Source organism: Trichosurus vulpecula, chromosome 7 (assembly GCF_011100635.1).
Source record: "Trichosurus vulpecula isolate mTriVul1 chromosome 7, mTriVul1.pri, whole genome shotgun sequence".
NCBI lineage: Eukaryota > Metazoa > Chordata > Mammalia > Diprotodontia > Phalangeridae > Trichosurus > Trichosurus vulpecula.
The window spans coordinates 107375773-107401248 of NC_050579.1; the positions used below are offsets into that span (position 1 = coordinate 107375773).

Here is a 25476-nt window from a genome sequence, read left to right on the forward strand (position 1 = left end):
GATGTGTCTTCTTATGTTGAGGTTGAATGCAGTGTGTCATCGTGAATCCACAGCCCTTTAATTTCTTTCCTTTGAAGCATTCCCCATTTAGAATTTAGATCTTGGGGCAGAAATTTTTTTGTTCTTTTTATTTTACGGAGGATCATTACTTATAACGTCTTACTCATCGAAGGAGATATTAACTCATTACCACCATAACATACCTCTGTTTTTAGAACATGAAGTTTTTAGGAGTGGATTGTATAAGAAAAGATTCTTTTGTATTTTACCAGAACAAGAATTTAAAAAGTGCTCAGTTTTTATCTCAGCTATCAGAAACAAAATGTAGTCAGCTCTCTTTTTTTCCATTTTGTAAACTATCCAGAGAAAAATATTAATCTTTATGTGATTTTACATGGCAACCTTTTGGCTGTCAGCCAGTTGGCTTGTGCTCAGAGAAAGAGAATGTTTGATAGGAAAAAAACAAACAACACAGCCTTCCAAGGCCAAGTATGTATGTACTATTTTGAATTATACATCTTTACTACTCTTAATAATAATAGCTAATACGTATAAAGGGCTTTACAAACTTTAAAGCACCATATAAAGGTTTTCTAGTTCTTGTTATTAGTAGTCGTATTCAGTAAGATACTTTGTTTATGGTGCTGTGGTTAAAAACACCTATATTTATACACTGTCTTGGCTTATGGTCATTTAAAAATAAACTTCAATGTTTACACAAAAATCTAATAGTAAAAAATTTAATAATTTAAGCACAGGGTTAGGCAAAATTAAGTTGACCCTTACTGGTGAGGGAAAACAAAGAGAATATTTTTATACCATCCTTCCCTTTATTGAATACATGGGACCTAATGTCATTGGGCATTTAGGCTGTTCTAGGTCAATTCTTCCCATTTGTAAACTTGTTAAATTTACAAAAGAGACATTATTTAACCAAAATAGGAGGAGTTCAAGCTCCAGGAACTCTCCGCATTAATGCTCATGTGTCTTATTTTGCTTTTTGTATTGATAGAGTTGGCTTGCTGGTACCTCTCCCCCCCCCCCCGCCCCCCCATCATGTTCAGTTTTCCTTTTAATCCCTTTCTCCTTATTTTTTTAGTTGTGAAGTTATTCGTGACTGGAAGACGGGAGAATCTCTTTGTTACGCATTTATTGAGTTTGAAAAGGTATGCCATATTGCAGAAACATTCAGATTCATACCTGTTTTGTTCTCTTTTGTTATGATAGGAGATTTTAAGTTTTGATACTGTATTAGTATGGTCTTCATTTAATCTCTTATAAGTAATTTCTTGTTTAGTCAATTAAGAAAAAATGACTCTTTTTAAAAGGTTAGGATGTTTCATTTATTGTTAGTTCTTGACCTATATTTCAATTTCTAGTTTCAAAACTAGCGCACATTAGTTTGCATTTAGAGCCTAAAGTGTTTTGGATAATGTGCTTGGTAATCCAAGAGCTGTATTTAATCGTCATTTTAATATCTTAATGCATTTTTGCAGGGAGGGGCAGTGTATTGTAATAGAATTGGGCCAGGATTTAGGAGACCTGGTTCTTGATCCTAGGTCAGAATCTAAGAAGTCAAATCTCTTTCTAGTCCTCACTTTGCTTTTCTTTAAAATAAGAGAATAGGACTAGATGATCTTTGAGGGTCAGTTCCATCCCTAATATTCTGTGACTCTAAAGTTAGAATGTAGACGGTTGTCCTTCTAGAATCACAGTACCTTGGAGTTGGAAGGGATCTTGGGGGTCATTTAGTACAGCCCCTGCCTGAGCAGGAATCCTCTCTGTATTATTCTTGACAAGTGGTCTTACATCCTGTCCTTGGATACCTCTAATTAAGGGTAGCCCAGAATTTCCCAAAATGGCCCACTGCGCTTTTGGATAGATTTTTTTAGAATGAATTTTTATTTTTTCATGTTTTTTTATATCACCAAAATTTTTCGCAGTATCCCTCTTTTCTCCTAGAGAGCCATCCCCTATAACAAATAATATTTTTTGAAGATTTAAAAAAAAGAGACAAATCAGCAAAATTCATCACTCTATCAAAAAAAGTCTGAAAATATTTGTATGAACGGAAGCCATTGACCTTGTGCCTCTGCAAAGGAGTGAGAGTGGAGAAGTCCTCTCATAGCTCCTTCTTTGGTACCATGCTTGTTCTTTCTAATATTGCAACATTCACTTTTGATTATCTCATGATTCTTGCCATTTACATTGTTATAGTCATTGTGTGTGTTGTTTTCTTGTCTCTGTTTACTTCACTGTTTCAGATCCTGTAAATCTTTTTCATCCTGCTCTGTATTCATCATGTGTATCATTTGTTGCAGCACATTAATAGTACATTACTTTCAAGTACCACAATTTGTATAACCGCTCCTCAACCAATGAGCATTTATTGGGTAGATGTTATGGTTGGGAAGTTTTTGCTGGTCAAAATTTGCCTCCTGGCAATTTGAATACATTGTTCTAGTTTTCTGAGCCAAAACATGCCTCTTAGCAATTTAAATAATCCATTGTTTCTAGTTCTCCCCTCTAGGACCAAGAAGAACAAGTCTAATTTCTCTTTCACTTGCAGCCTTTTAAATATTTAATAACTTTTCCTCTAAAGCCTTCTCTTTCCAAACTGAGTATCCCTAGTTCCTTCAATTGATCTTCTCATGCAACTGGATAGCACAATGGATAGAGTGCTTTATTTGAATTAGGGAGACCTGAGCTTGAATGCTGCCTCAGACACAAGCTGTGTAACCTTGGACAAGATACTTAACCTCAGTTAGTGCAGCCTTGGTTTTCTCATCTGTAAAATAGAGATAATTATATCCTATACTACTTTATGGTTTTGAGGACCAAATGAGAAAATAGATATGTAAAGTATTTAATAGCTTTAAAGCACTGTGTAAATGTTATCTAGCTGTTTTTATTATTTTAGCTGTTGTGTTCTTGGAGCTTTTCCTGGTTGATCTTGACCCTCTCCAGCCACCCTAAAATGTTACCCAGTTCTGACCAAATAGTCTAGATGGGATCTGACCAGATCATAGTTTTACCTCCATTGTTCCAGATCGTGTTTCAATTATTTTCTGTGTATACAAATACATCTACATCAAAGCCCTCTCTTTTCATAGAGCAATCACTAGTCGTGACTGCCACAACATACAGTTAATCTTATTGCACAGAAATTGATCCAAGAGAAAGTTGACTAGTCTGTTGTAAGAATGAGAGTGAAATTTGGCAGTGATATTTTCTGAATGAATGAATAAAATATTAAGTGCTTCTTGTGTACAAAGCATTGTGCCAAGGGCTGGGGATACAGTAGAAAAGTGAGCTAGTTCTGGCTCTCAAGGGGCTCACGTTCTAATGGAAGAGACAACAGGTTTCAGCTGCAGGTCAGATGGAGAAAGTCCCACGGTCCTCTTCTTTAATGTCATTCCCACTGATAAAATCAGTTTCTGATGCGGACCCATTTGGCAGTTTCAAGGATCTCAATGGTGAGAACTTCCTTTTCTGTGTCTTAAGTAGTTGTAGTAGTAGCACTTGTAGGAGCAGCTGCTCTGTCTCCTAGCTTGCCTGGCTTCCTGCAAGACTCAGCTCAAACCCCACCTTCTGCAGGAGGCCTTTCCCAGTCCCACCCACTCCTAGTTCCTTTCTTTTTTTAGAAATATTGTTGAGATATTGTATATATCTAGTTATTTGCATAATATTTCTTTCATTAGCGCCCGAGCTCCTTGACAACAGGGACAGTGTTTTTGCCTTTCTTAGTATTTTCAGAGCTTAGCATAGAGCCTGGCACATAGTAAGCACTTAATAAATACTTGTGGACTGACCGGCTGTATTAGAATGGATCACTTATCCTTCACATTACTGGCTGACAGACCCGTTATTTCCATTGCATACACATCTAATCATACTTCCTGCATACAGTCATTGGTTATACTGGCTTACTTATACCCTCTCTGTGCCTCTCTGTTGCCCTCACCTTTGATTCTTTGGAGAGTGTTGTCATCTGTGACTTATAGCCATATAGCATAGCTGGGAGGACAGTTGGTGGGTCTTTGTAGTAGGGAGCTGCTCACATTTTGATAACCAAGAGATAAATTAATGTTTAGAAGTTGTCTAAGGACTGTGATTCTTAGCATTGCCAGCCTCTTTTTCTACTCTTTCATGGTGACTATGGAAACAAAAGGGGTCACACAGACTGAGTTGATTTGTCTTTTTGTGGGCTTCTGAGAACAAAGAATCTATCACTTATTAGATAAAGTCCTGGTGGTTAGCTTCTCTGAATTTAGTTGGGCTGATCCTTGTTTCCAGGACTAAACATGAGGCCTTTTTAACCTGGTAGAACCTGTCAGAATTTGTGTTCCAGGTCATCCCCGTTATTCCCTGAGGCATCAGAGTATGATGTTTTCCAGAGATGGAAGTTTTTTCCTATGTGGAATAAGTCCTCATTTCCTGCTTTTAAAAAAATACATTAAGTAAACAAAGAAAGCAGAAATACACATTTTAAAGATCTATAGCTCATTCTTCCTTTCAGGACTAGGGAATAGTTAGCAAATTTTGATGCTAATTATCTACATATAATAATAATAATGACTCATGTAGCACTTGATGGTTTACAGAATGCTTTTTTCATAATTCCCTGTGAGGTGGATGATGCAGATGTAATCCTTATTTTACAAATGAGGAATCTGGAGCTCCTAGAGGTTATGACTTGCTCAGGCTAGCTAATTAATGGTAGAGACTGGGGTTGAATCCTGGTCTCCTGATCCCCAGCCCTCTACACCATCCTGCCTCTCCAGCTGGAGGGGTTTGATAGGGGCTTAGAGTAGTAGTCAAGCAGTTATACCCTTCTGAAGTATATGGACATTTTTTTTATAAATCATTCACATTTTAATGGTTTATGTGCATCAGTAATGACTAGTAGGTTTGTTAATGTTTGTTTTTAAGCAAATTTACTTAGCTGTAAAAATATACTGAAGAGTTAACTTTTAAAAATAACATTGCTTTAGGAAGAAGATTGTGAAAAAGCCTTTTTCAAAATGGATAATGTGCTTATAGATGACAGAAGAATACATGTAGATTTTAGCCAGTCTGTTGCAAAAGTTAAATGGAGAGGGAAAGGTATGTTGTTTCTATTCTTTTTAAATGCTAATATATATGGGTTCTTAGAATTTGGGCTATTAATAAGGAAAAGAATCACATAACTTTTTCATTTACATAGATATTATCTAGAACCTAATGAGGTCTTTTCCTGATGGAGAACAGTAGTATGCTGTGTATGAGTGTTTTGCGGTTTATTTATTCATGAATCCATTTATTCATAAATTACTAAGAAGACTTATGTCTAAAGTTATCGTACCAAACTATGCCAATTCTTTTTAAGGAGCACATACGTATTGTATCCGCCTTTTGTATTTTGTGTTGCAATATTCTCTTCAGTCATTAGGTGGCAGCATCTGCCTATATCAGTCACACCACTTGATTTCAGTTAAATTTGTAATAGAGAGATGAATTAATGTGACCTTTTCCAGTCCAGAGAATGATCGGCAGAAGCTGGGGAATCTGGGTTCTAGTCCTAGCCCTGCCACCATGTTGAGCAAGCCACTTAACTTCCTTAGGCTTGGAATATGAGTAAGCTGAACTAGATTATTTTTAAAATCCTTCTAGCTCTAAGTTTCTATATTTAACAAATGAAATTAATAAAAGAAGCATGTAGTTTGGTTAAACTTCAGAGGGTTCTTTCATGAAGCATTAGCAATTCATTCTTTTTATTGAATTCTGTATTTGTGAACTAACCCAACCATCTCTTTTCTTTTCCTAATAAACAGGTGGAAAATATACCAAGAGTGATTTTAAGGAATATGAAAAGGAGCAGGAAAAATCTAAATTTGCTCTCAAAGATAAAGTAAAACCCAAACAAGAGTATCCTTTATTATAGCTGGTTGGTTAACACTTATTGAGCACCTTCTACATACAGAATTCTAGGTGTTGTGGAAAATTGCAAAAGAAATAGAAAACTTTTTTTTTTTTGCCACAGGGTTGTTTGCAAAATTGTCATTATTTTCAAAATTATTCTTTCTTTAAAAGTCTTTTAATACTTAGGTGTCTTGGACTAATAGTCACTGTTACCAGTAGTATGCTAGGAAAAGGTTGAAAGTTACTTTGAGTTTATTCCATCATCCCTAGTCAGAACCATACCTAGTCCTAGATAGATGGGAACCCAACCTATTCTCATCTGGCCCTCAGAGAAGACTTTTGTCTCTTTCAGATATTGATTATGATAACAACTTTCATAGTCACCACATTCTTTCTTCTATCTAACCTTAATCCCTTGTATTTTAAACACATTTCCTTCCATTCTAGTCTTTACTGGAAATAGTGATTATCTGGTCATCTTCTGTGTAAGAATTCTTCATGTACTTGAACTCTGTTTCTAAATTTTCTCATCCCCTTAACACGTTGTCCTCAATTGGTAATTATCATCATCACCATTATTATTGTGATAACTAGCAAGTACTTATTGAGCAAGTCAGTCAACATAATAGAATTAAAAGAAATTTTAAAAAATTAAAAAAATTGAGATTCTTCCAAGTTTTGGGTTGAGACAAGCAGGAAGCAATTAAACATGCAATTCATATTATGTCATTTTTGGTTTACTTATTCCTTTATAGACTCATTAGGAATCTATCATTTCACACACTGCAGTTTGTTTTTTTGCATTCTTAAGTGAATGATCTTTTTCTTTCCAGCTTCCTATTGGCAAAACAGCATCATTTTTCCCTACATCATCTAAACCTTTTTCTACCCAATATTTTTTGAAGGAAGATTTTTATCTGACGGACTTTTTGTGAAAAGCATTTATTGAATTCTTTATGTCTGTAAAGCAGTATAAGAGATGCTATAGTGCTTGGCAGTGGGTTAGAGCTTAGTAAGTCCTTGTTGATTGATTGCAGAAAAAAAGAATAATCAGGATGGAAATGCTGTTATATTAAGATTGACTAAAAATAGTCTCTTTTAGTCTGGAAAATACAATTGGGATTGATAGGAATATCAGGATCTCAAAATCATCATATAGATCAGGGGTTCTTCACTTTCATTGTGTCATAGGCTCCTGTGGCAGTCTAGTGAAGGTTGTGGAGCCCTTCTCAGAACACTCTTTTTAAATGCATTAAAATGAAATATAGAGGATTAAAAAAGAAGCCAATTATATAGAAATAAAGATGTAATTGAGTTTTTTTTTTCATCTAAGCTCATGGACCCTGAAATCTATCCATGGATGAAAGGTTAGGAATTCCTGATATAGAGTGAACTTGGAAATCTATACCAGATTTTTGAATATGAAAGCTAGTGGAAATACTGTGAGTCTGAAAGAGGTAAATTTAGGATAGGGCAAATAAAAAGTCCTAACTAATTTGTATAGCTTGTTGAGAACATCAGTAGCTTTTAACCCACATACTTACTTTTTCATCTTCATACAGTCATTATGAAAATGATATATACAATGTCGAGAGTACCCTTGATGAAAATATGGGAAAGGAATAGGCAAGTTTTCATAAACAGTTCTCTTCAGCAAACCACATTTTTACAACCATACAACTGTGTTTATCCTTTATTGATTACAATTGACTTGGAAGCATAGTTGTAGCCTTAGTGGCTCTCCTCCAGTCATTCTCTCATATTATGTTAAGACCACACAAAATTCTTTGATAAATGCGGCCATAGAGGAAATTTTTTTCAGTGTCGCTTTGATTATTAATGTCAAATGAGTCATAAAATAGAGAGATGTTTGCCAACAAGCTATGGAAGCTGTCCTTTGCAGAATCCAAACAGAAGAGCGATTTCCTAAAGGCAGTTAGGTCCTCTAATTTTTGTTCTTGCTTGCAGATGATATTATGTTGATTACAACAACCTTTCAGGGCCTTTTTACTGAGGTTCAGGATTTATCAAAAGAAATAAGGAAACAAAATGGATTGAAAATGCCTGTTCAGACTGTGACATGAGTGTTGAAGGCCAGTTTTTTGTCTTCATACATCAGTACATATATCTGGGATAAGCACTGTGAATGAACAATGAAATGATCCCAGAATCAAATGAAAGGAAAAGAGTGGGCTGAATTGAATTTAGGAAATTACATACTAATGCATAATGGTAGCAAGCTGATGTAAAGGCCAGTCTTTTCAACACATATTCTCTTGATGTTGTTCTCTTTGGTTACAAATCTTGGAACAGCACAGTCCATGAGAAATCAAAGGCTCAGGTGACCTAAAAGTCAATAGAGAGATGCTTGGTAGGCACGGTCTTATAGCATATTCCTTTGGTAACCTGTGTTATCATGAATGTTTATTATGATTGGAAAAGGTGGGATCATTATGATACGGATGAGAAGGCTGACAGTCTGAGTGCTTTGCTGATACGATGAAATGTAAAAAGATCTAGAGGTGGGTAGGCCCTCAAAATGTTGGGTAGCTCTTTTGTAGAGGGTCTGCTGGAGAACATGAGCAGGAAAAGCAGAAACCACATGGATGGGTTGTGATCTACACCGGTGAAAGGACACATTGAAGAGATCACATATTTGGTATATAAATAATGCATTTAAGGCACTTGTTTCCGTAAGAGGGGACAAAAATTTGTTTTTTTTTAAATGTAATAAAAAGATTAAAGAAAGGTTTGGACTTTTTGAGGTTAACATGGAGGACAAGAGAGAAAACATAGGTTTGATTCGTTATGACATTTCTTAGGTTTGTATGAAAACAAACCTAATATTTCTTATTGAGGAATTTGTATTCTAAGATTATAGATTGAGGGATTGGGAAAGGTATTTTTACATGTGATTGTGTATATATATGTATATATATACACACACCTGAAGTTTATATTATTTGCCCATGCAAATGTACATTATTAGAATTCAAGGTAAATTCCTACTTATACCAAGAGATTAGGGGTGGGGAGAAAGAAATTTGTTATGAAATTTGATTGCTTTAGGTCTTTTTGAGCAGTCCTGGTGGAGATGAGACTTAGATTAGTAACTAGAGGGCCCAAAGGTCTGGTTTGTTAGGCCTGGGGAGGAGGCGAGGTTCTGCAAATGGTCTCAGGCTAGTTTTAACCTGCCTGAAACAGACCAGAGAATGGGGGTGGGAGGGAAGTAATATAGACAAGTCTTGTGGAAATAAAAAATGTGGGATAAGGGTGGCTTTTAAATCATGTCATTTCTGAGAGGAATCATCAGATCAATGCAAGCATAGGATATTTATGGCAGAGTACAGATACTACTCAAGGGAAAAGGTTGGAAAGGGAAGTAGGTAGCTCTGTTATATGTTTGCTCTTAAGTGGTGATAAGACATTCCAGAAGAAGGGCTTGCCACAGAGGAGCCAGCAGTTTCAAGGTGTCTGATTTATTTGGAGATTGCTAGGATTTTGGCCCTTTGTAGTGGTGACCTGGAATGTTAGAGGACACACTCAGAATAGCATCTTCCACAGTTTTTCGCGTTTAACGTTATCCTAAGAACCTGTAGTTCCTAACAGGAAATGCTGACTCCCTTCTTAGAGGATTCGCTAAGGAGTACAATGACCTCCATGTCCACTGACTATGTAATGATAGAAAATGCTGACTGAGTTTCTTTTACAAATTAAGTTTGCTGTTCTATAGAAATTTTTTTTGACTTGTTACCTTTAAAACCTAGTTGCTTTGGTAACCTCATTTGGTCCTTGAATCCTTGTGTTTTAACACATGATCAACTCTCAAAACTACCCTTAACTCTGTACTTCAGTACAAAATATGATCTTGTGCTAGATGAAGAAATGGAAGACTCTAAATCAAGTCACTCACACTCAAGTAAAAAGCATAAGAAGAAAACTCGTCACTGTTCTGAAGAGGATTATACAACAGTGAAAAATTCTAAGGTACTTCTAATTCAATTCCTCTTTGTATTTAGCTTACAGAGAGCAAAATACTTAATCTCACAATAATGACGTATTCACTTCACTACTGTTTTCGTTGATTGTTAGGAAGAATACAGTTCTGAACATTTTTTTACATCGCAGGCTTACAGACACAGAATAGTTGGGAGTGTTCGGGTGGTTTATCTGTGGGGTATGGTGTCAGAAATTATAAATGGATGTTTTATACCTGATTTTTCACCTGGGAAGTGTCAACAGGCAATCACAGCTTCACAAACTTGGTGAAAACCAGTTTTATTATAAGAGAAATGAACGTGCATGTAGAGCTCAAAGAGTTCAGAATCCATATAGAAGTTTTTTATGACAGCAGGACAAAAGAAGGAGGAGATACCAGAAATCTCTACCTAAAGGAGTGTGGCATGGGAGGAGGAAAGGTGCCAGAAGATAGGAAAAGGAAAAGCCTTCTGGAAGGGGAGGAGCAAGGAGTCAGCAAAAACCACATTCTTTCCCCTTGGAAATGGCTTATACCATGAAGATATGATGGTCTGCTTCTGTAAGGGTCCCAGCTGCACAAGCCTAGTACAAACTGACTGTGGCTTGTCCCAAGATCACACAGGGATGCAAACAACACCTTATGTCAGCTAAGGACAGGGTGGTGGTAGTGAGGTGTGGGGGCTTTTCCTTGACACATTCAAGGCCTCCTGTGTTTATGGAAAATATGGCAACTCAAAAAGACAAGTTCAGAGGACCCCTTAATAGTCTTTAACACAAACCAGAGTGCCTTGAGCTATAGATTGACATTTTCCCTCATCAAAAACAATTACAACATGCTGAAAAAAATTCTCATTTGTGATTTTAATTCCTCTCCACATATAAAGTCCAGTAGCTAGAGAAAGCTGGGCCCAAAAAATTATATTTAGCTGTATCACATATTTGAAACAAATATAACACTCATGAGAGGTAGTATGGTATTGTGGGTAGAGAGCAGGCCTCAAAATCAAAAATCTCTGCTTCTGACTCTTGGATTTTGTCACCTTGGGCAAACCAATTAATCACTTAAGCTCTAGGCAATTCTCTAAGGCTTTATGTTATGGGAAGGTAACAATCTGCATTGATAAAAGGACAGTCCTTACTTGGGAGTTCTCTATACCAAAGTTAACACTGACAGAACCTATTTTCCCATCCTCAGAATCCCTTTTTCTTGCCCTGATTAAGACAACAAAAGTATTCATGAAAGAAAATAATTTGTAAATGAAAGGCGTGCCACCCTTTATTTTTCTTATTGTTTTCATTTAACCTTGATATATTTGGCGTTCTGTAACAAATGTCACAACAATCTATTTTTCAAATGTAGTACATGTTAGAAATGGAAATCTGTGATGCTTTTTTTTAATCATACTTCAAAACACTGTATTTCAAATTGTTAGAGTTTAAATAAAATTAGTTTTTATGCAAAAACAATATTTAAGAAAGATGTTTTGAGTGCCTGCTATGCACAGAGACTATATTAGGCTCTTGAATATCGAGATGACCAAGTGGTGGTCTGTGCCCTCAAGGCATTTACAGTGTAGTGGGAGAAATGAAATGTACATGAATTACTGCAAGGTTGTGTGTAGTAAGTACCTAGAAGTGGTATAAAAATGTTCTAGGAATTTGGTGAATTTTATGAAACAGATGGTATTTGAAGGACTGATGTAATTTTGAAAAGCAGAAATGGTGAAAGCACCTTTTAGTCATAGGAAAGAGAATGAGTTTAGGACCCTAGGATTGAGAGCTGGAGGGTTGGATCTTAGAGAGCTTGTCTGACTCCCCTATTTTGCAAATGAGAATTGGAGGTGTGACTTACCCAAGGTCATATAGCTATGTATCTGCAGAGTCAGGATTTGAAAACAAGTTCTCCAACACCAAATCTAATCTTACTGCTGCCGTTCTGCCAATGTGGGAAAGTTCAGGGAACACTGAATAATCCACTTGGTCTGAAATAGAAAATGTATGTAAGGAAGTGGTAGGAGATGAGGCAAAAAGTAGGTGCCAGTCTATCGCATTTATACTTCGTTTTATGGAGATTCATTGAAGGTTTCAGAGAAGGGGATAACATAATTAGAGTTGTGCTTTAGGAAAAGTAATGTTGTCTTCCAGTGTTTGACATATATATGGGTAGGGAACACCCTAGATCAAACTGTAATTGAGGCCAACAAGGACAAAATTCTAGTAAGTGTGAATCTGTAATGAACAGAGGCCTAAATACTGATCAGGTGATGGACATAAAGGCTTAAGACATGTAGACTAACAAATTATTTACAGCCTGCAAATTCTTTTCCTGTTGTGAATTATTTGACACTGTTATCTCATCCCTTATAACCTCTCAGTGGCATTTATAATCGCTCTCTGTTGGTATGGGAAGAAGAATGTTAGCCAATTCTGCTATATGTATTAGTTTAAATAATTATGTCACCTAGCAGAAATAAGAGTGGTAATCTCTTAGGGGTTTTTCCCCCCTTTGTAAATGGCAACTGGCTAATTTTTTTGACTTGCAGAGGAGTTGCTAGTAGTTTTCTCTGTTTTTCTTCTTGACTTTTTGACAAAATTCACTATTAGGATTAGAAATTTTAGTGAGTCTACATTTGTATTTTAATTAAAATTAAAAAGTGAATTAGTCTAGGAAAATTATTTAATCATTAAAGGCAATTTTGAACACTCGAGTAATTTCCATTTTTTTCCCTGTCTCACATGATGAGGTGACACCAATGCCTTTTTATGCACAAGTGATCCTATTGTATCCTGTCTCCTCTAGCAGGTTGCCTTCTGTATCATCCCCACTCTCTCACTTATCTTTGCTTGTTCCCTCATTTATTCTCCTTGGCTTCCCTGTTACTTAAAAATATGCCTGTCTTGCTCATTATCAGAAAACCCTCACTTGATCCATCCATGCCCAATAGCTTTCGTACTATATATCTTCTCCATTTTGTGGCTAAACTCCTTGAGAAAGCTGGCTACAATGAGTACCTCTTCTTCCTCTTTCTTAACTCTCTGCAGCCTGGCTTCCAACCTCATCATTTAACCTGCTCTCTCAGAAGTTACTAAAAATACCTTAATTACTAAATCTAAAGATCTCTGTCTTCATCCTATTTGACTTCTCTGAAGCCTTTGATGCTGTTGCTCATCATTTTCCCCTTGATACTCCCATCTCTAGGTTTTCATGACACTGCTTTCTCTTGGTTCTCCTCCTGCCTGTGTGATTATTCCTCATTCTCCTTTGCTGGATCTTCATTCACGTCATGCCCACTCACCGTGGGTGTCCCCAGAGCTCTGTCCTGAGCCCTCTTCTCTTTTCCTTCTGTACTGTTTCACTTGGTGATCTCATCAGTTTCCGTGGATTCAGTTACCATCTCTGTGCTGATGATTCTCAGATCTTCTTGTCTAGCCGTAACCTCTCTGTTGACTTCCAGTTGATCTTGTTTTTCCAACAGGACATCTTAAGCTTAGTGTGCTGTAGATATCCAAAACTGAACTTATCATCTTTCCCCCCAAACCTTCCTCTTGCAAACTTCCCTGTTACTCTCAAGGATACCATCTTCTTCTCAGTCAGCCAGGTGTCATCCTCAACTCCTCACTACCATCCCACCCCCATGTATCCAGTCTGTTACCAAGGCCTTGATTTCACTTTCTTAACATCTTGTATACTCCACTTTCTCTCCACTGACAGTGCTACCACCCTAACACAGTCCCCATTATCTCATGCCTGAACTATTGTAACAGCTACTGGTTGATCTTTCTGCCACAAGTCTTTCCCCATTACAATCCATCCTTCACTCAGTTGTCATGATTTTCCTAAAGCTCCCGTCTGACCATGACCCCTAGTCAATAAGCTCCAGTGGATCCCTATCACCCCCATGATCAGATATAAAATCCTCCGACATTCTAATGTTTCATAACCAGCTCCCTCCCCCTCTTCCCCCAATTCCAAACTTCTTATACCTTCTTCCCCCCACGTCCCTGTCGCCCTCCCTGCCCCCTCCACATACTTTGCAATCTAGTGACAATGGCCTTCTTGGTTTTCCTTGAATAAGATCCCTCATCTCTCGACTCCAAGCATTAAATGTTTATTGACTGATATCCACCTGCAATTCATATTTTCCTATTCTTTCTTATTTTCATGAGAATGGTTTTATAAGAATGTTTTGACTCATATTTTCAGATCTTTTTGTTTTCTGAACCTTGAAGTTCACTTCAAAAACTCATATAAATTTAATTTTTCCACCCTATGCCTACATTCTGAAGGTGGTTAAGATACAGAAATTCTTTTCACCTATGTTACAGGAAATGAGTCTTAGGTAGTAGGGTCACGTGGCAGGATAGGGGGATGATACAGTAATGAGTTATAATTCCCTGTTGTGGTTTTCATGTGTTGTTTGCATTTGTAAGGGCTTGCTTTTCTTTTTGGTTTGGGCCTCCATTTTTATCTCTGTAGAATCCTGAGGTAGACTAGCTTTTGAATAGCTTCTAATTGTGTATGTAAGTTTGGTATCTCAACCCTGATTGCTGACTGTATGCCAAACTTTATTTTTGTTTAAAATTTGTAGAGTACCTTGGATGGGCCAGTTTAATTTTGCCCCCTCATATTTTGATAATCTTTTTGTATGGTGGGTTTTTTTTTAACTTTATTGGTTATTATGTCTGGTTTGCTAATGAATTTATTTTGCTGGACTCTTTGGCATTATGGATTCTTTTGTGGTGGATAATGGGAGGGAGCAATAAGTGCTTAAGGGAGAGATAAGAGAGGAGAGGACTAAAGAGGGAGTGACTGAGAAATTGTTATTCTACTTTATGTGTTGAAATTAATTAAAGAGCTACTTAACAAGTTGAATTAGTTGTATTGGTATTTGGAGTTATGCTTTTATCATTTTTGGGGGGGGCAGGGCAATTGGGATTAAGTGACTTGCCCAAGGTCACACAGCTAGTACATGTGTCAAGTGTCTGAGGCCGAATTTGAACTCAGGTTGCCGGTGCTCTACTCACTGTGCCACCTACCTGCCCCGGAATTATGCTTTTAATAAAACATTTTTATAAGTTTTTAAAAAGAAAAGTGACAGCTAGTTTCAGGAAAACTAGGGACAAAAGGGACACTTAATTATTCCAGACAACTTCGAGGAGTGTGAAGACCTCATATGACACCTTGAGAATCGTTGGGCTGGTTAAAACTTAAGACTTGCTAAAAATTATCCCCAGCAATTTCTATCAATTCAGGCACAGCATTAAAAAAGAAAAAGAAAATTCTCTGTTCATAATATTCTTTAACTATGTATCTATATGGTATTCTGAGCTACACCTTTGTAAATTATTCAATTCTTTATATATTTTAAATACTCTGCTTTTATGTATCAGATTTGCTGTAAGTACTTTTCTTAATCTGTTATTTGCCTTTTTCTTTTTCTAAATTATTTCCCTGTTGTGATCTATATTATTTTAAATGCCAAGTTCTTAAAATCTACTACTCCGAAAGAGGCAAAAATCCATAAAGCATAGCGTCATTACTTCCAATTTAGCCAATATATCATAGGAAAATGAAAGAAACATGTTTAAGGGTGGCTGTTTTTGTATTTATACCTAGGGAGAGATGTATAAAAATCTTTAAATAACCAAAAAATATTTATTTGCCTTTGTGGGGGAAACTGGCTTAACAATGGGAAAAAAAGTAGTAGGCACACAGTAGGCATTCAAATATTTGTTGAACAGGATTGCATTTTGGGTTTTGGAGTGTTTTATTTTTCAACTTCTGTAATATCTATAATGTTAAAAACAAGTTGATGTCTTTTGTATTTGTCGACTTTATTTCCCAGTCTCTCTCTCTCCCTCCCCTTTCCAGAGAGACTTCTCTTATAACAGCTTTATTTTGGTTGTTGTTCTTTCCCTTTACATTGGTATAGTAGTAGCATCTACAGTTTTTTCAGTGAAGTCAGTCATAAGGACTTGTTTGGTCAATTAATCCTCATTTCCCTTCCTCATCATTCACAGTGGTATTGTGGAGTCAGCTGGCTGTCTTTGATAAGTTCAACTTCTCATATTTTCCAAAGACAGAAATAATAACTCATATTCACCTCTTGCTTTAAAGTTTATAAAATTCTTTCCTTACTACAACCCTGCAAGGTAGGCAGTGCAAGTCTTATGTCCTTCATCTTGCAGATGAAAAATCTGAGGCCGAAGGTTAAGTAAGGTCATAGAGTGAGTAAGTGGCAGAGAGGCTCTCGCCTCTGTTACCGTAATGCCTTTCCTTTGACTTCTCACTCCCTGGCCATCTTCTCAGCATTTACCCCGACACATGCTACCTGGACTCCTTGACTCTTTCAGGGTGGCTGTGGCTCTGCTGCCTCTTTGGTGAATGCTTCTTGTGGCCCCCGAGCTCTAGGCTGATACCAGCTGGCTTAACTCTATTCTGGGGCCATCTTCTCCGATGCAGCTTGGGCACTTGTGCATGTTCCTTTGCCCCTTCCAACTTTGCAGTTCGGGAACCCTAATCAGTACTACTAGTACTACCATTGCTGCTGGTAGAGGTGTCGGTTAGCTCCCCTGTGGCTCTGTCTGCCAGCCTAGCAGCTTTGCAAACCTAAAGACCCCTTCCTGGCCTCCGGTTGCCTCTCTGTGTGTCCCCTCTTCATACATAACTCTAAGGCCAAGGACTAGCTTCATGTTTCTGTTTGTATCCTGCTGGTTAGCAGAGGGTGGCACAGAACAAGTGCTTAAGAAATACCTTTTCCTTTAACTCTCATCTAAACTGTCATAACTTTCCATTAAGATGATGCGTTAAAGTGTTGCTTGTATCAGTCCAGTTTTCTTTGCCATACTGAAATCATCACATGGCATCTGTGCTATGTTACAACATCCTCCAAACGGATCTCTTGTCTGACAGCCTTGGCCTCCTTCTGAGCAATTTTGCATAACAGTTCCAGGCTGATAGCGTTCATCGCCCTGTTTATCAACATTCAGCAAGAGCTTCCCAACAATCTGTACTCCCCCTACTTATCACCCATTCTCTCTCACTGCTCCCCAAGGTGAACTTTTTATTCTAATTCAACAAACGCTAAACGCCTGTATTCAAAACACGGGGGAAGATGGGAAGCTATATAAGACACAGTCTCTACTGTCACGGACTGATCATGTGTGTGCGTGTGTACGCAGGTGTGCTTGCACACACGTACACACCCCATTGTAATGACCGTTCCTTCTGGCTTTGTATCTATACGTTCCCTCAACCTCAGAAGCCTCTGTTTCCCTCAACAAACCAATATAGCTAGAATAGAGATGTTATGAGTGAGAATAAGTCTTTGTACCAAGTATCTGTGATGAAATTTTCATTTAAAAAAAAAAAAGACTATACAAGGATATATGCCTAAGATGAGTGGTCAGAGTACTCAGTGACTACAATAACATAAAAGAAAACAACATTAAAAGACTAAATCCCAATGAGCAGCCATGGTCCCAGAGGAAAGACAATATAACACATGCTGTCTGTTCAGTAGCTAAGTGTGGTCATAAAGTGTGTTGGTTTTGCTTCAGTTTTTTTCTTGTTTTGAGGGGAGGGGTCTATGAGAGGAGATACCCAGAAATGACTTATTTAAAAAACAAAAGACATCAATAAAACTAAATAGATACTTTTTACAAGAACCTAATGTAGTTATTGTTTAATTTATGATTGTTTATTCCTATTTGTATATTTGAACATTTGCTGATGTTTAACAAGTTGAGGATACATTTTTAAATGCATTAAAATTTTTTAAAAACCAGGTGTAAAAAATCGCAATTCTTTGTATAAAGAATTGGTATTTTCATGCTATATATTCTACGTAAAATATAAATTTTCCTTTCTCTTTGACTTTATTCATTTTTAGATATTTGCCAAATCAGAACAGAAGAACATTTATGTGAGCACTGTGTATTATTTCTAAGAATTCTGTAGAATGCTAGAATTTGTTTTGGGAGAGGAGAAAAATAGGATTGTAGCTTTAAAGAAGGGAAAGGATCTTCCTTCAGGAGGTCACTACAGGTAGTAAATTGGGAGCTGAGATTCAAACCTAAAATCTCTTCCAATTCTCCTTACGCTGCATCACACTGAAAATTGTGCAAAAGCACTGACATGAGATTGAGAGCTTAGTCTTACCTGCTTGGGGGCCCTGAGAGGTTGGCAGCTTTCCTAGGGACACACAGCTAGTGTGTGTTAGAAGCAGACTTTTCCAGCCAGGTTTTTCTGGCTGGAAGGCTATAGCCCCCTCTCTACTACACCATGCTCTTCCTGTATTTTAAACCTTACATTGCTATATCCCTGTCAACTTTTATGATCATTGCCAACTCCTTTCAGAGTGTTTTATAAAGCACAGAAACAGGATGTTGAGGAAAATTTCAGCTTTCATGTGAAACCATGCAACACCGTTAGAAGCCTAGGATCACCACAGCAGTCTTGATTTTAAGCTTTGACATGTACTTCTTTAATATATACCTTCCAAGGACAGGTATCCCCATGGAAGCAGTAATCCTAGGGTTCCCATGGTCAGAATGGATCAAGGGGACAGCAGTCTTGACTTGTGGGGGCATTTCAGCAACTCTCTATTAGAGGAAGAAGAGAGAACTATAACCTTTTCAATTCTTAGCCACTTTGCTGAGATGTTAAAATTTAATAAGGGGTGGACGTTGGGAAAGAAGAGAAGAGAGGAAGGTTCTTTTTTGCTTGTCTCACCCTCCCTTTTATTGTGTGATGTGAAGCTCTTCATGGGATGTTCCAGAAAAGAGAAATCGTTTGCTCTGACAGATGTACCTCATAAGAATCAAATAAAGGGAGGAATCTCCTTAACAAATATGTAGAAAAGCTTGTGCTTTTGCAGCAAAGGTTTGTACTAATTTAAATTTAGCGGTCTAGTTCTCAATTCTAGGTGCTGATTCTTTTTTGAAATTGTTTACAAATGAGGACTCAAATTTGTCTGATTTTTCTCTTAGTCGATGTATATCTAAAATCTGAGTTGGATTCTCACCTCAGACTTTACTAGCTGTATGGCTGTGGGCAAGTCACTTAATCTCTTATGTGTCTCAGTTTCCACGTGTGTCAGTATCGGTAGTGCCTACCTTCCAGGGTTATCGTGAGGGTCAAGTGAAATAACACACGTAAACACTTTGTAAAACCGAAGTTTAAAAATGCTTGTTGTGGTCACTATTATTGTTACAGTTGTTGGTATTGATAGAAGAGCCTATTTAGCAATGTTAATATCTACATCTGAGTTATTCTGTGCTAGTTCTTGTTGAGTTCCTGTTAACAAAGCGGTGTTGAATTTCTGTAAGACACGGAACACTGCATCACTGAAGCATTCAAAATGAGCATCACGCAGAAGGCAGCAGAGACAGATGGTGGGTGTGAACAGGCTGCACCATGTCATGAGTGTCGAACTATGAAGAACAAGAGTAAAAGATGTCATCGGGGAACTGTCTGACAGCAGAAGATGCTAGACCAGTGTCTTTGTGACTTCAGAAGGAAGTGAGGAAAGCCTCCTGGATGTTGAATGGGCCCTCCTTGGCAAATTGATGGGAGGATCTGGAGTCACATAGGATGGGCAGGAATGGATAGGATGAATGTGCATCAATGGAAGGAGATCATCTCTTTATTTGAATATTGGGTACTGTGGCTAAGTGCCCACCAAATGAGCCACTATTGCTCCTGTAAATGTCTCAATTTTCTTTTGGCAGGATTCCAGCTGGGAGAGGCATCATAGGAGACATGAAGAAGAGTATTGTAAAGAGAAGCGGAAGAGCGAAAAAAGCGAGAGACCTCAGAGCCGCAGCCGCAGTCGATCTCGGGACAGAGACGGCTACCGTAGCAACAGTAAATCTAAACACCGAACAGAACCCCGCGAAAGAGAAAAGGATAAAAAGAGGGACAGAAGCAGAAGCCCAAAGAAAGCCAGAGACAAAGAAAGATCTAGGTACAGATGAAGGAAGATACCTCCGAAAGTGGCTTTTAAATTTTCTCTAGTGTGACTGATCATGCTAATTAAGGATTTGTACAGCCCTGAATCAGAGAAGTCAGAAACTGTTCTTACTTTTTATTTGCTTAAATCTTTCACTGAAGTATCTAGACATTTTCAATTAATAAAAAGTATACATGATCGTGAAAGACTCAATAAAAGATTTTTAAAATTTTCTTTGGTACATTAACTAATTTGATTGTTAATAGTAATAATAATAATTAATAATAGCTGACATCTACATAATGCGTACATGCCAGGCACTGTGCTAAGTGCTTTGCAGTTATCTTATTTGATCCTCACAACAACCCTTGGAAATCAGTGCTTTTATTCCCCTTTGTATAGATGAAGAAACCATGGCAAACAGGTTAAATGACTTGCCAAGAGTCACACAGCTACTCCATGTCTAAGGCACATTTGAACCCAGGTCTTCCAACTCCAAGCCCAGCGCTCTCTCCTCTGTGCCACATAAATGGTGGGGATACAAGGACAAAAGTGAAATAAATAATCCCTGCCCTCGAGCTTACAGCCTTGTGAGAGTGAACTTGCACATGTGTAAACATGTATAAGATAAGTAGAAGGTAGTTTTGGTGGGATGGAGCGGTAATTGGGGGAAATCAGGAAGGACCTAATATAGGAGGTAGCAAAGTGAGCTTTGAAGCAAACTAGGGATGCTGAGAACACAGTGAAGAGAGAGTGCATTGTGGGCTTTTAACAGTCTGCATAAAGGCTTGGAGATGGGATATGGACTGTTGTTTCTGAAGAACAGAAAGAAATCTAGTTTGGCTGGACCTTCTAGTATGTGAAGAGAATTAAACGCGAAATAGGTCTAGAAAGATTGAAGAGCTTGAAATACCACACAGATTATGTCTCCCTTGTGTCAGTTTAAAGGGGCTGATCTAGAGAGAGACACACCAACTCCTAAAAGACCAGTTGGGAAAGTAATGCCAGACACTATTTTCGTGAAGACACAGTTCTTTGTGAAAGCCCTTGCTGTGGAGTTTCAGAAAGTTCCTGATCAGCTGAGGCTTCTCTTAAGCTGAGAAGAACATTGCTAGCTTCAGAAGAGCCTCAGTCCTAATACTAGTGGGCTCTCTCCAACGGAATGCTGTGTTGATGAGTTGATGAGAAGATGATTTTAGATGTGTCTCCTGAATAGCTAGGGGCAGCTAGGTGGCACAGTGGATAAAGTGTCATGCCTGGAATCAAGAAGACTTACCTTCATCAGTTCAAATCGGCATCCTATCACTTACTGGCTGGGTGACCCTGGGCAAGTCACTTCATTCTGCCTCGATTTCCTATTTTGTCAAATGAGCTAGAGAAGGAAATGGCAAACCACTCCTGTATCTTTGCCAAGAAAACTCCAAATGGGAGTCTGCACAAAGATGCAGACATGACTGAAAAATGACTGGGCAACAACTTGATAGCTCTTCTCCCAGCTGTGTACCCATGCCATCCTTCCCTTTTGGCCTCTATTATAATTACATTTTGTGTATAGCTTTGACCCCTTGCTATTTGATTTTTTTCTTGGTGTGCAACTATTGGGCTTCCTTATTATCTGCATTAAACTCGAGCATTGTTGGTGAAGGCATGGACAAATACAGCCATTCCTGATTAATACGATGTACAGCTGAAACAACTCAATTCTGAGCTAGTTAAATCAGAAATTGGAAATGAACAACAGAGATGACATAGATATTAATTGTAATTTTATTAAAAAGTCTAACGAATGTAAATTAATTCTAAAGGAGCTCAGAAAGTACCTAAAGTCAGTAAATATTTGACCTGATCACCAAACGGATGGTGATGGATGACAGGCAACACCAGGTCGGAATTTATAAACTTGTTTGTAAAATCATATAATGAAGGATGATAGATGAATATGAACATTATTTGTCTCATAAAATTGAGAGAAACAGGAGAGTAAAACCTGTTGAAAGAAAGCTTTGAAAGACATTTAGCTAAAGAGGCATCCGAAGGATATTTTCAAAAAATCTATATTGATACCATTTTACATCACCTAAATTTTCCCCTGTATATTTTCCCCTTCCCCCTTCCAGAGCATCCTGGTGGTGTTGAAAGAGGACATAAACAGAAGAGAAATGGTAAGAGTTTGTAAAAATAAATTTTTTCCGTCAAAGACAATGAAACTACCACTTTAACATCACAGCCCCAGATGTTGCTAATAGAAAAATGGCACTGAAGAGAACAAAAAATGGGGAAAGCAGTCCCTTGGACCAAGTTTCCGTAAAAGATCTATGTTGCAGGTGACAAAATTTAAGGATATCAAGGGATTGCTATACAAGTAATTGAAGGAGGGGAAGATACCAAAGTCATGGAAAAAATCTTTGACCCTATTAATGCCAAAAATGACAAAGAATATATCAATCACTACTGACCTATATACCTACTCATCCATTTAAAAAAAGTCATCAGTACATGAATTGAAGGCATCTTTGATGAAGGTATCAGTAGGGGAATAACAGGCTTTCACAAATAATAGTTGACAACGGACCATCTTTTTCACAATTTTCATTATCTCACCATTGACTGAAAGATGAGGATGCGGGATCCCACTATGGTTATGTTTTTTGGAATGTGAAAAAGTAGCAGAGTAAAATGTCCTAGGCTCTTTCATCAAGGTATCTCTTATCCACACATTAAAGTCATTCAAGATTTCTTGAAATAATACACCAGAAATAACCCTGTTCACGAACATTATGTAACATAGACATAGCATAAAACGGGGATGCCTGCTGTCATTTTGGGATGAGTAAGAACCCCCACAAAACCCAGGTTCGAGAGCGATTCCCTGTGGGTGGTGAATTTCTCCATATGCTTCTTTTTATAATGACATTGTATTAGTGACATTTAGCCCTAGAACATTGCAGAGACTCTTGGAAAAGACCTTGTTCTGCCGTCAGTCAAAAGAATTTGGCCTGACCGTGCAAAAGGATGAAGGATGTCTGTTGCACAGATCACAACATGCGTTTTCATGGACAACCTGTAGCGCTTGTTCCATGGAAGACTTGGGCCCAGAGTTGAACAAGAGAGTAGGTTGGATTGCCTTAGGTACATTGCTCTGTTCCTTTAATGATCTCAAGCTTCCCATAAAGGCAAGGGCCCATACTTTTAACTGGCATTCTAACTATTTCTGTATGACAGTGAAATATGGAATGCTACAGTTTCCAAAGGAAAATGAATGAGTTACCACACAGAAGACAATGGAAAGCATGGTGAGTGTGAGCAGCCTGCAACAATAACATTCATAGGGCAGCTGTGTGACACAGTAGCTGGCCTTGAGTCAGAAAGTCCTGAGTTCAAATCCAGCATCAGAAACTAGCCGTGTGACCCTGGACAAGTCACTTAGCCCTGCTTGCTTCAGTTTCTTCATCTGTCAAATGAGCTGGAGAAGGAAGTAGCAAGCCGCTCCAGTATCTTTGCCAAGAAAACCCCAACTGGGGTCATGAAGCGTCGGACGTGATTGAAGAAGGATGGTGACTACTCTGTAGCAGGCACTGTGAAAAGCCCGTTACAAATATTATCTCATTTGATCCTCAACAACCCTAGCAGGTAGGTGCTATTAGTAACCCTATCTTGCAGCTGAGGAAACTTGAGGCAAACAGGTTAAGTGACTTCCCCAAGGTCTCCTGGCTAGTAAGTATATGCCTGTGGAACTTGGGCAGTTATACCAGTGTCATGCCAGGAAACTGAATCACTTCCATTTGAATCGTCTTAGGAAGATTCTGAAGATCTGGCAGGATAAGGTGCCAGACACTGAGGTTCTTTCTTCAACTAAACTGCCAGGCATTCAAACTCTACTGCAGAAAGCACATATCCGATGGGCTGGCCATGTTGTTTGAAGGCCAAATGTGTGCTTGCCTAAAAGACTGTTTTATGGAGAATTCACAAAAGGCAAGCACTCACGCGGTGGTCAGAAGAAGCAATACATGGACACTCTCAAGGTCTCTCTGAAGAACTTTGGAATTGATTGTGTGACTTGGAAGACACTGGCACATGACCTCCCAGCATGGTGTGCCCTTATCAGAGAAGGCGCTGTGCTCTATGAGCAAAGCAGAATTGAAATAGCTCAAGAGAAACACGAGATGAACAAATTTAGAGAATCCACCCCAAATGTTCACACGGACTATTTGTGCCTGACTTGTGGTAGAGCATTCCGAGCTTGTATTGGTCTGATCAGCCACAGTTGGATACACTGTAACTTGACTCTAATGTAGTAATGTTATTTTGGTCCTCTTTGAGAATGAAGGACAACAACCTACACCTAAAGTCTGAATGCTGGGTTAAACTCAGGTTTTTGTGACTCCAGGTCCAGTACTGTCCACTATGACACATCTCATTGCCTAGCGATAATACTCATTCAATGAGGAATTTTAAAAAGGAGGGAGGAGTAAAAGATACCAAGAAATTATTTCTTAAGAAGAGAACCAGGGCTGGTTTTATGGTGAAGGTGAGGGATGACAGGTGGAAAACTAGGCAACTCTACGGGTACCCTTAAAATGTCAGGAGGAAGTGAGGAAATCCTCCTGTGTCGTGGATAGGTTGTCATGCATCATTACAGGGAACTTCCAAAGTGTTTGATAACAAATCCATTTGAATATTTTTACTCTTGCCATTTCTGAGAACATGACTGCCCTCCCCCAACTTTTCTGGTCCTTCTCCAGCACCTGGTTTTTATTCTGTGTGAATCTATGTTGTGTTTCTTGTCAACAATATGTTGTTGAATTTTGCTTTCTGATCCATTCTGTTATCTTCCATTTTATAGATGAATGAATTACATCTGTATTCATATGGTTGCATTATATCCAGTTATATGATGTTTTCCTGGCTCACACACTCTTTACAATGTAGCACTCCTTTACCCACTCTCTGAACCTCCAACTTGTACTAGTGAGTTGGGTCCCCATAGGGCAGTTTTAATTTCTGCTCTAAGAGCAACTTTTCCTAAAGGTTATTTATTGAAAACATATTGTTCTTGTTTAGTCATTCCAGGCATTTCTGACTTTTTGTGACCCCATTTAGGGTTTTCTTGGCAAAGATACTGTAGTGATTTGCCATTTCCTTCTCCAGCTCCTTTTACAGATGAGGAAACCGAGGCGAACAGGGTTAAATGACTTACCCAGGCTCCAGGGCTGGCACTCTAATCCACTGTGCCACCTAGCTGCCCCCATTGAAAACATATAGAAATGACCAAAGATTTAAAAAAAGGGGGGGCCCCTAAACCGAGGACATACTCTACCCTTTACACTTGGTCTCTGAGGAGGAAGATTCAAATTTGAAGCACCAAGTTATTGAAATACATGAAGCAAGCATGTGGCCAAGGGAGTCCTTTTCTCCCTTCGAGGAGTCCCCACCGGGTTTGCTTTGGGGTAAGACACAGAAAATGGACAAGTTGCTCCCTTGGTTGCAGGATATCATATCTTGGCTGCTGGGTTGATTCACTTCTGCTCTTGCTCAAGCAGGCAGCTCCTCAGAGCCATCTCCTTACCAGACTTGACTGCTAGAGTTCCCAGCAGATGCTTTTACCAACTCTAGATGTTGGACCTTTGATGGCTCATGCAGCCTC

At 38.3% G+C, this 25476-nt stretch overlaps 1 protein-coding gene across 1 annotated transcript in view; it reads left to right on the forward strand.

The window, feature by feature from the left end:
* The window catches only part of PPIL4 (peptidylprolyl isomerase like 4), a 39560-nt gene extending 19495 nt beyond the window's left edge, over nucleotides 1-20065 (forward strand). Inside the window, exons 9-13 of the mRNA XM_036769449.1 lie at nucleotides 1100-1166; nucleotides 4995-5106; nucleotides 5814-5907; nucleotides 9756-9888; nucleotides 19612-20065. Of these exons, the coding sequence (XP_036625344.1) occupies nucleotides 1100-1166; nucleotides 4995-5106; nucleotides 5814-5907; nucleotides 9756-9888; nucleotides 19612-19857 (652 nt within the window). The 3' untranslated portion in view covers nucleotides 19858-20065. The remainder of the gene's footprint in view (nucleotides 1-1099; nucleotides 1167-4994; nucleotides 5107-5813; nucleotides 5908-9755; nucleotides 9889-19611) is intronic.
* The last annotated feature ends 5411 nt before the right edge of the window (nucleotides 20066-25476 follow it).